The 12125-nt window shown below is 40.8% G+C and overlaps 1 protein-coding gene across 1 annotated transcript; it reads right to left on the reverse strand.

Annotated features, from left to right (window-relative positions):
- Positions 1-8443: 8443 nt before the first annotated feature.
- flrt1a (fibronectin leucine rich transmembrane protein 1a) lies at positions 8444-10489 on the reverse strand. The gene has a single exon (XM_029519713.1). The coding sequence runs from the start codon at positions 10487-10489 to the stop codon at positions 8444-8446; it is 2046 nt and encodes a 681-aa protein (XP_029375573.1).
- Positions 10490-12125: the final 1636 nt, after the last annotated feature.

Here is a 12125-nt window from a genome sequence, read left to right on the forward strand (position 1 = left end):
CTTCATTTTATGGGGCCGTTATTCTTTTTGCTGGCTGATAAATGCCAACTGCCAAAATTTTTTAGCATCCACTCCTTTCATTGTTAAGTTTATGTTTGCCCAGTGAGATTGTTTTTGCATAAATGAGACAACCTGATATGAATTACTATATGACAATGTGGCACATTATGAATGTAACAAGATAGGTGTATGAGAAGAGAGGTGTTCATATTTGAGCGTATAATGAGGAAGTGGCGGGGTTATGGGATGGTGTTAACAGTTGGCTTGACATGTAAATTTCTATCACTGGGAAGGCGACATCCACCTGAAGGCTAACAAACAACACGGGGTTTTTCTACACTCATCTGTTGTGTTGTCAATGTTTTTTTTGATTTTGATTTAGATTTTTTTTTTTAAGGATAAACGTCGGCAATGGACAAACAAAACAGACCACCGTGTTTAGCATGTATGTGTGAAGAATCTGAGTGAAATATTCACTATTAAAAGAAAATCAACAGCCATGCAAAATTAGGAGTTAATAGTAGACATAGAATTATTCCATCAGATCAGATCAAAGTTACTTATACAGCAGATAAGACGTTTCAGTAGATCTCCAGTGGAATGAAATGGTAAATTCTTCCTTTTTTGAATGTGGCTCTGGTTGTGATTGCTCATACATGTCAAAATATAACAATAATGCAACAATTGCAATCTTAATTCTTTTTTTCTTTTTTTTTTTTATCTGTTTGGATAAATATCTGATTAACCCATTACAAGATCAGACAAGTCTAATAATACTCAGTGTTTTCCCCTGAGAATTGCTTAAATGATTGTAAGAATAATATCATTATTCTAAACTTCTGTGGTTGAAAAGCAGTGTCTGCGGTCTGGAGCACAGGGTGAAGGTTAGCACCTCACCAGAACTGCCAGACAGAAGAAATCTGCATCGCAAGAGAGTGACACCAAGAATTAGATTTGATTAAAATAAATGTTCCATTGGTTTAAAAAATACCGTTTTGATGTTTGATGTATTGATTGATGATGTATCTAGAAGATCAGCGGTTTGTGTGCTATTTTTATCGCAAATGATAAACTGTTATTTTCACTTATCCAACTGGACTGAATATACTAAGATATGGTGCTGGGAGAAACAGGATATAACTGAAAGTGAACCATCTGTTTAAAGTGTTTGATCTTTTCACCCTGTAGCCATGGAAATCATTGAGCCAAACAGTTGGACATCTCTTCCTCTTCAGTGCTAGCGACCCTACCGCCTTCCAGCTTTATGATAAACCTCAATGAACTATACATTAGTAGTTGTGGTTACTGTGAAATGGATCAAATCGTTGACATGGGAGAATCCCTTTAGGCTTAAAGTGTGTAGCATGTCAATATCAACAAAAGTTTAAGCATTTATATCTTTACTCATTTTGTTTTACTGTTTTGCACAAGCTTTCAACTCACTGCTGCTGACCAGATTGGCTCAGCCCACTCAGGTATATTTTTTGTGCCCTTTGTTTACGCTTCACGCAGAAAAATAGCAAAAACAACACAATCATTGTTCGAGTTGCACTGGCCGTGGGTCAGGATCCGAATGAGAAGCTTATTCTTTGTTTGGTTGGTGGAAAACAATATGACAGGAGAAAACAATAGGGTTTCCGTCACTCTAACCCTTAAAGTCTAAACCATTATAGTGATCTCCCATAGATATGAGCTGAATGAAGTCTGAAGAAAGAAAAACATTTCATAAGGAGCACATCTTATAGTATACATATCCAGGATCATTCCTTATTTAGTTGGCAGCTCTACTAATTTTATCAGCCCACCTTCAGCAGTTTATTAGAGTAGAATAGTTAGTGCGATGATAGATAAAAACACTGGATACTTTAATGGTATCTTCACCACTGAACTCTCAGCGCCCGTGGTCCTCATTAAAAGAATGTGGTCATCTTATATTACTACTAAGCACAAATTATACCTGAGTCAAAGATGCTGATGGGCATTATTTTTTTCTTTCGTTATTTTAATTCTTCATAAACCAGAGTACCATGTGGATGAGCTTAAGACGTTTCGGCCTCATATAATTATTTCAATAGACTCAAATCCATTCTGTCCACGAACCCACATCTCTCATTTAATCACAGGGATGCATCCATTCTATGGAATATTTATTTTTCCCTTCAGTGAATCCAACATTTTAATTACAAAAACACATTAAGGTCAGATGATCTGACAAAGATCCCCTCCTGCAAACAGTCACGGGGGATAGCTTTGAAGAAAATAAATTCCTAGAAGTAATTCCTAATATCTATGTGTGCCACTGAGGAAGATGTGATCAAGACACTGATGAGCAGCATTTTCTCAGAAATCTTAACAGGCTGCTGGTCCAATCCTTGTAACTGTAACAGCAGGAGCTTTGTGCAGAAACACAGTGTCCAAATTGAACATATTTTGGCAGCATGTATTAAAGTGTTTTCTCAATGGTACTAGTTTTAATAAGTGACCTCTGTACAATAGAATGCATTCTCTACCCAGAATAACTGTGTCAATGACACCCCACTGATCTAATTGTAAAACAGCTAAGCTAAATTGGTTTACAAAATGTAATTTTATTCCAGTCTGGAGCACCACCTCAGTAATTTCAGCCACATCGTGGTGATTACTACCGCTTCAGAATAAATAGCACACTTCATACAGATGTTAGGTGAGTACCTACAGTGGATTTGTACTGCAACAAATTTGCTTTTGATAATACTGTTTCAAGCCACTTGGAGAGAAAACGTCTGACTCCCACATGCAAAAATTATGCCTCAGATTCTCTCCTACATTAAGTAATTAGAAAAGAATACGAGCTTAATGCTATCAAATCAAGCAAATGATATGGTATGTCTGCTATTTAAAGCTGAACACATTTCTAAGAATCTCTGCTACAGACTGCCTCACAACCTTGGAAAAGACAAACAGAGGAGGAGGGGGTTGGTGAAATATTTTCTGTGGGATCGTCGTACACTTATAAAATCACTGCAAGCAAAACGCCCTGGCTGTTGGTTGCTAATATCACATATAGAAGGAAATGTCACAAACTGAAAACACATCCTTGAAGACTTTTAGAAAGTCAGACTAAGCTGCTGCTCTGTCCTTTTTATTTGGGCAGCTGTGCAGCATTACTGATAAACCAGCATCACATACACTAATTAGAGCACACTTTTTCAAAACAAGTTCAAAAGCATATACTGTAATTTGTACAACTTCACCAAGGTCCCCTTTCTGCTATAATCCCACCAGTGAGTTCAAGGTAACAAAATCAGCTTTGTGTGTTATGGAAAGAACTTATATCTGCAGTTGTATATTTGTCCACAGTCACCTATGCAGTTGGTGTAAGAGATGACAGTGTAGATGTTTCAGTGAAATTCTCCTGACTGGTCTTTCCGTCTGCCTGGTTCATTATAATTAGGTTCTTCCTGATATGATGAGGGTACTGAATGTTCCTCAACTCATATTTCTGTAGTTCTCCCCTCTCAACCTCTCATGTATCTTCTTTTTACAATCATTTCCCAAGAGACGGCAAGAGATCTTGGGACAGTTGCCTCTATTTATGTTCCAGGGCAATCTGAGCCCTTAGATTCGATTTTATAATTACAATCCAACATGGGCAAAAAAAAAAGGTCTTTATGTGATCTTTAAACTACATTATTTCTTTGAGTGTAAGAAATTGCTTCTGCTTCTCAAAAAGAAAAATTCAATATTCAGTTCAGGTCAGCTTTGTTGCTAACAAATAAAAATAGATTAGCATCCAGCCTTAAGGTTATAGTTATTTGAATTGTGATCTGGATGACCCCAAAAATAAGATACTTTTTCATCTGTGAGCACAAAAGCAGCTCCAGACAATGAGTGTCCCGTTCAAGACCATTACAGTATGCACTGTTGGCAGTGAGGAGCCCCTTGGTGACCATGTGGCCAAAAAGAACTTTACTTTTGGCTGCAATAGTAAAGAATCATCTTTCTTAAAACATCTTTTTTTAATGTGACCATAATGTAGTTTTTGGCCAAATCCTTACTGATTCTGGATCTGGAGGCCTCTTAATCTCCAAGGTTTTCCTATCCTTGTTGAGGTTTCTGTAACTTGAAACATTTTACATCATATTCCGACACATCATCTAAATCAAAATGGATAATTTTAAAATACACTACCTGTCAAAGGTTTGGACATTCTTTCCTATTCATTTGAATGAGAAAGTGCGTCCAAACTTTTGACTGGTAGTGTATATCTAAATTGATTCTGCAGACACTTGGATACGGTCTTTTCCACACATTCTTCTTTAGTTTTCTTCACAAGCATTTCATTTTCACATCATCGAAGCTTGATTGCTAACTGGTCAGTAGGAGATTCGGGCATGTGAAATTAGTAGTCACTAAAGTGGGGATGAGGGGCTTAAGGATTAAGGAGGGATAAGGAACTGGAGCAATGTCCTGTTTTTTTAAGTTACGCTTGAAAACTGAAAAAAATATTCATAAAGCTACCAACACCACCTGATTGGGAATCCCTATATGTTTTCTTTATTCTAGCAAGTTTGACTTCAGTCATACCTGACCCGAATCTGTAGATGTGGCAACACAGTAAAGATACTTTCAGATATTTTGTTCCCTCAGGTATAAAGCTATATATTTCAATTCCTTCTGAAATGATTTAAGTTGCATTGAGTTGACACGCAGCTCCAGCGTGTTGAGGAAGGCGTAATCCAATCAATTTCTGCTCGTCCTCATGGGGATTCGGCTGCTAATGCGGCCTGTTCACAGAGCTTTGCAACAGCAGTTTAGTTGTTGACTGCAGTGATTCTCATCAAATTTCTCACAGACCTGGGTTCCCATGGGTCTGGACAGTAAAAATGGTAACATATTTCATCAAATGTGTTCAGGTTTTCCTTGAAGAAAGGAAAACTCCACTATTCAGAATATACCATGGGTGCGCAAAAGCTGGCACTGCACTCTCCATTTCTATTCAGATTGGGAGGCTTTGCATATTAGATAGCTTAAGAAGTAAGTTAAAACTCCATACTAGTCCTGTTTTTGTTGGCCATTGCCTTATCTTCCTGTCTTGCTGTAGTGGTGAGGAAGTGTTCTTCAGTGTGTTACAGTAAGCCCTGCCATCACTGTTGAGTGTGGTCATCGGTAGAACAGAGCACTCTTCATTGTTCTACTTCAAGTTCATCTTTTCAGTCTGCAGTTTTAATTCTTCCATTATGATTTCATCATTGTCGATCAGCATGAATATATAAGACCCTCGTTATAGCATGAGCCCTGTTTTCTCACTATTTCTCATGATCAAGGCCTTTGCACTTGTCGTTATTCCAATGAGAAGTGAGTCCTTGTCAGTAAACTCTTTTTGTTAGTGTATGTGAAACATGAAATACAATGATATGGAAAACTCATATATGTGCAGCTTATCCATCAGCCAAGAATTCACACTCTCCTGTCAGACTTGGAAAAGGTCAAAATCAATTTCAGACTTCTCAGTCTTTTTGAACTTATCTTTGGCAGCTGTAATTCACGGCTGTCTGACAGATTTTCGCCCGGCTTCATTTCTGCAGTAAAGACACTGGGAGAGGCTATGAACTCTTTCCAGTCATCACAGATTTTCACAGTGACAGCAAAACTCACTACACAAGTCAAGTTGAAACAGCTTAACAAAACAATCTTAGGGCTGACTAACTGTAAAACTGAGAAAAAAAAATTGGAAACAGGCTTGAAAAGACTCACTAGCACAGCTTGGCTAGAAGCAACCGGTGATTCAACACTCTCCGTAAAAGACTGGAGTTACAATCCCTCTCTCATTCAAAAAGCATGTTAGATGCTTTAAACATATAATGGGCTAGTCCTTGAACATCAGGATCAATCTCAAAATTAATGTTTGGGCCAGTAAGGTGATTGATTTGTGCTAATTTAGGCTCAAAATGACGCAACTTTTGTTTTCCTTTCATTAAGCTAGCAGGCTGATTTGCTCAATTTTAAATGAAATGTTCTCATGAAGTTGTTAATTGGGACTCGGCTCAGACAATGAGGGCTGCAGCCTGTTGATTCGTCTTCGCTCAACCTTAGCTGGTTCAGAGTGTCCAACCTCAGGCTCCAGTTGGTCACCGTCCATCCCAGTGTTGTTCACCAAACAAAAACAACATGCAGGTTTAAGTTTTTAAGCATGCTGACTCCTTAGGAGAGAGCTTTATCTCCTACCAGCACCACTATGGTTATTTTCAGTTCAAGATGTTCAACACTCTGTGAGGGAAAAAAAAGGTCAGTTTTGTGTGGTGAAATGACGGCTTTCAATAATAACAAGATTAGAAAACTTTTTATTGATCCCCTCTGAAGATGAATTTATAAAGCAAATTCCACACATATCTCAGGTTCACATAATTTTTTTACGCAAAGTTATGGCACCATTACTTTCTATATTTTGACCAGGAAAAATATTCATGTGGCTGTGGCCATGGTTTTATTTATACAAATGATCAGGAAGTACATGTCTTGAATAGACCCACTATAAAATACCAATTACACTATATCAACATTCCCCAAAACATAATAAGCCAGGCCAGTAAGATGTTATTTGTTTTAAGCCAGTGATTTCGGGTGCAAGATTAAAATATACATTCCACTGACATATTGTCTGAGACCAGTGTAAAACTCTGGCAGACAGCAAAGTCATGGAAGCACAATTGTTTTCCCTTGAACAACTGACAGACAATACTACAGTAAACCCAAGGGAGAAGCTGAATATGAAAACCATATTTATGCATGGGTTGAGCTCCACTGTGCCACAGCCATCCACTCTGCATCTTCGTTAGTGCCTGGTGACGCTTCCTTATACCCTCAATCTCCCTGCGCTTGTCATTATATTTATTTCTGTTCTCTGCTAAGTGCTAATACATTTACATTTTTAGTGCTGCTCAGTAATAAAAAGGTGGAATGAGTGGGGGCCTTTTACCTTTGCTAAAACAAACACCAATGAAATCCCCTCAATGAGGAGTTATTCCCTGTCCAAACTCCCCCACCAGTCCATCCACCCACCCACAGCTTGGCCGCTGCCCCACAGTGCAGGTCAACAGTGTTGCGGTTCGAGTCTCCTCAGTTGCACTCACAGTCCTTGCTCTCATTTCAAGGTACCCTCACAAGAGTCTGCCTCACACGGGAGGCTCCACATTAGTATTTTGTCCAGTTGGGATGCTCTGTTAACATTGCCATTGCTTTATGAATGTGGAAGAAACCTTTTAGAACCATAAGTCATCAAATGAAGTCACAGGGTAAGCACACAGGCACAAAATGGAAAAAAGGGACTGAGGTTGGTCTCTATCATCTCAGTGGGCTGACATGCTAGTCTTTGGGTGGGGTCGAATTTTCAGATTACACTTTATCAACAGTCTCACACATGAATCCACTCTGCTGCATGTAAGAAATCATGAACCTGGAGAAAGCCATCTGGACCTTGTCTTCACCTCTCCTATTTTGCTGTTTAGATGAGTCAAATCCACTGTCTTCATGAAAGCTGGATTTCATAAGTAATGACAAACATGGGAGTGAAAATTAAATGAAAAGACACTTTAGCAAAGACAAAAACCATCACATAAGGAACAAAATAAATAAATAAAAAGAGCTGTGCAGGATTTGATTACTAAACAAACCACTGATAAAAATAGCAAAGCATTTTTCAAACACAGCCCAGTCGGTAAGGAAATTATCTACACGCTTGTGTTGCATCTAATCTGATGCAACAGTACAGGAGCAAGATCTTTAGAGGTATAACCAAGGCTGACCAGCCCTGATAAGATCTTCATCCCGACAACTAATGGATAAGGTAATAACAAGCTTACTTTAAGACAAGTGGTTATTGGATCGTTTGAAATAGAACAATTCACAGCTTTACAAAGCCCTTTCCTTGGATAGCTGGTAGGGCACATCAATATAGTTGAGGCATTTGGAGCAATGAGTTGATAAGACTACATACTGTGTATGATCAGAGAGCAGGAAATGAGTACCAAAAATGTCTGTTCATCATCATCATCATTTCTAGATCCGTTTAGAATTGACTGCTGTGGCTCCCGTGTGTGGAAAAGAAGCTCTAACTGTGCCTACTCCAAGTTTGACCTTTCCACGGAGGATACATTCTTTGTTTGTGTCACAGGGAAAGAGCACAAAAGAAAACATACACAGGCCATTACTAAGGTGGTGAAGAAACGGTCAGCTGTGCATTTCAACCGGTGGTACCTGCTGCTGTTTCCGGCACTGAACTGTCCCCGCGTGGTTTCAGTTCCAGTTAACCACATACAGTACTTTCAGTGCACTGATAAGCAGGCAATTTGGAATGGGTGACCAGAAGAAGAAGGCACAGAGGGGTGCTTCAGAAGTGTCCATGCGAAGGGAAATTGTGCATCTATACAGTTTACCAATAACACTGTGAATCTGGTACAGTACATCATGTGTAACAGTAGTCTATATCTGGGATTCCTCCTTCTCTATAGCCCCGATTGGTTCCATGTCCTGCATTAGAAACATGGTTGGCGGGTTTGTAAAGGCCAGTGCCATTGGAGGGGAATATGGTATGAATGATGTAATCTTCTCGTAGGGGTTTAGGCTGCATTGGCTGGCAAGCTGCCATGGGTGTCATCTGGAACCCGGGGCCACGGATCTCCAAGATTGTATTATCCTTCTTGGTGCCTGACTCAATGTAATCGTCATAGTTTTTGCTTTTCCGAGAGCTGCTACGGGTATAGTGGTCACGGGAACACAAATGCCCAGTTCTATGTCCATACCAACAGAAGATGCCAAAAATAAGAGCCAGAGACACAATAGCGGTAGCCCCACCAATAATCCCTGCCAAAGGCAGTGTGGTCATTTGCTGTGAATCTTCATCCTCCTCATCTTCCAACAGGCTGAGGTCTGACGTTTCAGCTTTTGCGCACACCAGAGCTTCATCAGAATCAGCGTCTCCAGAAATCCCCCCTTTACTTTCTGAACTGGCGGGCAGGGGCACCATGCAGATGATGTAACTCGAGCGTGGTTGCAACGAGGTAAGCAGGTACTCTCGACGATCTCCCCTGACCAGCGTCTCTGTGATTGACCCCATGGCATTCCCAGTGCCCAGTCTGAGCCAGCTCAGCCTGAAGGAGGAGCTGGGCTGGGCAACGCTCCAGGTTACACGGACACTATTGTGAGAGAGAGGCTTCAAGTTTAGGGCCAGGCTCTTCCCCACACCACTGCTGCTAAGAGTGTAGTCTAAGCCAGAGTCAGGAAGCCCAAGTCCAGGTCGCTTCGAGCGAAGTGTGAAGAGAGAGCCCTGTGGAGGAGTGTGAGTAGTGGAACTATCCACTCCGCCTCCACCCATTTTTTCTCTGGTCCCTGCTGTCCTCACCACCTCACATTCCTCCATCTCATTGGTAAGATCTATCAAAGCCATGTCTCGCACTCTGTCAGGACCGTGGCAGGTAAGACCCCTGACAGTTACAGTGTTACCACGGGCATGCAGCCAGTCATACAACCAGCGCAGATTACAGCCACAGTGCCAAGGATTACCTCGCACCAGCAGCTGACCCAGGCTCTCCAGGTCTTTGAAAAGTCCCCTTGGCAGGGTGGTCAGGTTGTTACCTGAGAGGTCGAGCCTCTGCAGCCTTCGCATGCCTTCCAGGGAACCACGCGGCATGTGAGTAAGGGCATTTTCCTGTAGAGACAAGCGCTGCAAATGGGCACTGGGCAGGTTGACAGGTGGGGTCTGGAGGGAGTTACGGACTAGGGATAATTCAGTCAAGTTGGAGAGGCGAGAGAATGTGTCATCAGCAATGCGCTGGTTCGCCAAAAGGTTCCCATCCAAGACCAGACATCTAAGTGAGGTGAGGCCTCGGAAGGCATGGGTAGGAATGGTGGAGATTCGGTTGTCATCCAGGCGGAGCTCTTCGAGGGAGGCAGGCAATCCTGAGGGGATACTTGACAGATGGTTGCGGGAAAGAAAAAGCAGCCGCAACCGGGGGTTGTCAGCAAAGGCCTGATCCTCAATGCTGACCGTGGAAATAGAGTTATCATCCAAATGGAGCTTCTCTAACAGGGGCATCCTAGCCAGTGCACTCCGAGGAATAGTGCGGATGTTGTTGTCCTGCAAATGCAGTTCACGCACAGATGGTGGCAGGTGCATGGGGAATTCGTCTAGTTCATTATCATAGAGGTAGACCACACGCACGGCAAGATGGTGCTCCAAAGAGGTGGGCAAGCCTGGGTTGTTAATGTGGTTGTTCTGAAGGTACAGGACAGATGCAGATGGAGGCAGTGATGGGATGGAGTTCAGGCCACGGTCATTGCAGTAGATGAAGTCCTCATCACATCTGCATACAGATGGGCATATCATGTCCCTATCTCCAATGTACCCTTGAATCGTGGCAGCAGCGAAATGAAGCACGCCAGCATGTAGTGTTAGCAAAAGAAACAGCAGGGAGAGTCGAGCCCACAGTTTGGCCAGTCGTGCAGGCGCCATTATTGTGAACATAGGTATGCTCTCTCTTTTCCAGTCTATGGTTAATCCTCAAATCTGTGACGTGTGCTGGACTCCTGTGACCTCCACCCTGAGAAAAAAAGAGAAATTACAATCAGCACTGATGCACAAATGAATTAGTTAATGGCCAGAACTGATAAGACAATTAAAATGATTTCAGTGTAATTCAGGTCTTAGTGGTATTACAATTTAGGAATATGTTACAATTAATATATGTAAAGAGCACCATCACTGGCACGTGGTTCTCAATAACACTATTTTTTTCTCAAAATTAATAATCATATCATCAGAGTGATGTGTGCACATGGATTCCCATCACAGCTTCTGGCTGCCACCCTGCCATCCATTCTAAGCCAAAACGATACAAAGATTACTGCAGAGCCAGCAATAATTATGTTGGTTTAGTATCACAATCCAAGATTACAGACAGTTATAAAACTAAAGTTTGATATGCACTGTAATGAATTTTCAAAGTAGAGTGAATATTTAGTCTAAGGAAAAGCAACTATGGAATTCACAAATCCAATCCCACATTAAAATTAAGCCTTGTGCACACAAACTCTTGAGAATACTCTCCACTTTTAAATTATTTAAGAGATCTTAGAGGCCCCATAACTCCATTAGGAGTTGCCAGATGGCTACATTAGCCAGACAGAGCTGAGGATACTTTTCATTATCAAGGAACAACATGTTTTAGCTCAGAAGCATAGACTTCAAGAGCTAAATTCTCATAAGGGTGTCAGGATAGAATGAGGCAAAATAAAACTTGATAAAAAACTTCATCAAAAAAAAAAAAAAAACTAATCACGTATTTTTAATTCAGTTACAGCATAAAATAAAAAAGAAATACAATCTGCTGCTGAGTGTAGATAACGGTACAGCAATTGTAATTTACAATTACATTGTCACCACAAATGTGACGTGGGAGGGTAAACAGGCTGCACTCACAACTTGACTGGCATCGTGATTTGTTGTTACTGACGAAGTGAGGGATGCCATAACAGTAACTACAGCATTGACTATAAAGATTTGAAAACTGGCAAATTAAAACACTCCGTAAGTGACAACTTGAGCCCATCAGTCTTCAATAACAACAGCCATTAGTCAAATTGTTCAGGCCTGCACAGCAGCAAGTACAGGCGCAGACCATAGTATTGATTTCCTCACAAATCCAAAATGATCTGCCATAGCAAGCCGGCTTTCATGCAGATTACAGGATTCCCAGGAGTGTAAGTTAGACGACACGATAATTAACCAGATGAATGGCAACTCTGCTGGGAGCTGACTTTGTTGAACATATATTTGCAAACATTATTATCTGTGTACTTACTAATTACCGAAATGCTAAAGATTAAGAGAACCAGCCTCACCGACATTTCACCCCTTTTTTTTTTAAAGTCTAATTTAGCGGTCCAACAGCTTGGTCAGGGATCATTTCATCAAAAAGTAATTGCTGTCAATTATTTGTCAATCTAAATGTTAAAAAATGTTTCCCACTAAATGTAACCAGGTAAAGAATTCACTGTTATGTTACATTTAATTTGGAGTACCTAATGACTTTTATTTCATCAACACCAGATACTTCCGCTCCACAAAACGTGTGTAGCGTTTGGCAATA

Source organism: Echeneis naucrates, chromosome 14 (genome assembly GCF_900963305.1).
Source record: "Echeneis naucrates chromosome 14, fEcheNa1.1, whole genome shotgun sequence".
Classification (NCBI taxonomy): domain Eukaryota; kingdom Metazoa; phylum Chordata; class Actinopteri; order Carangiformes; family Echeneidae; genus Echeneis; species Echeneis naucrates.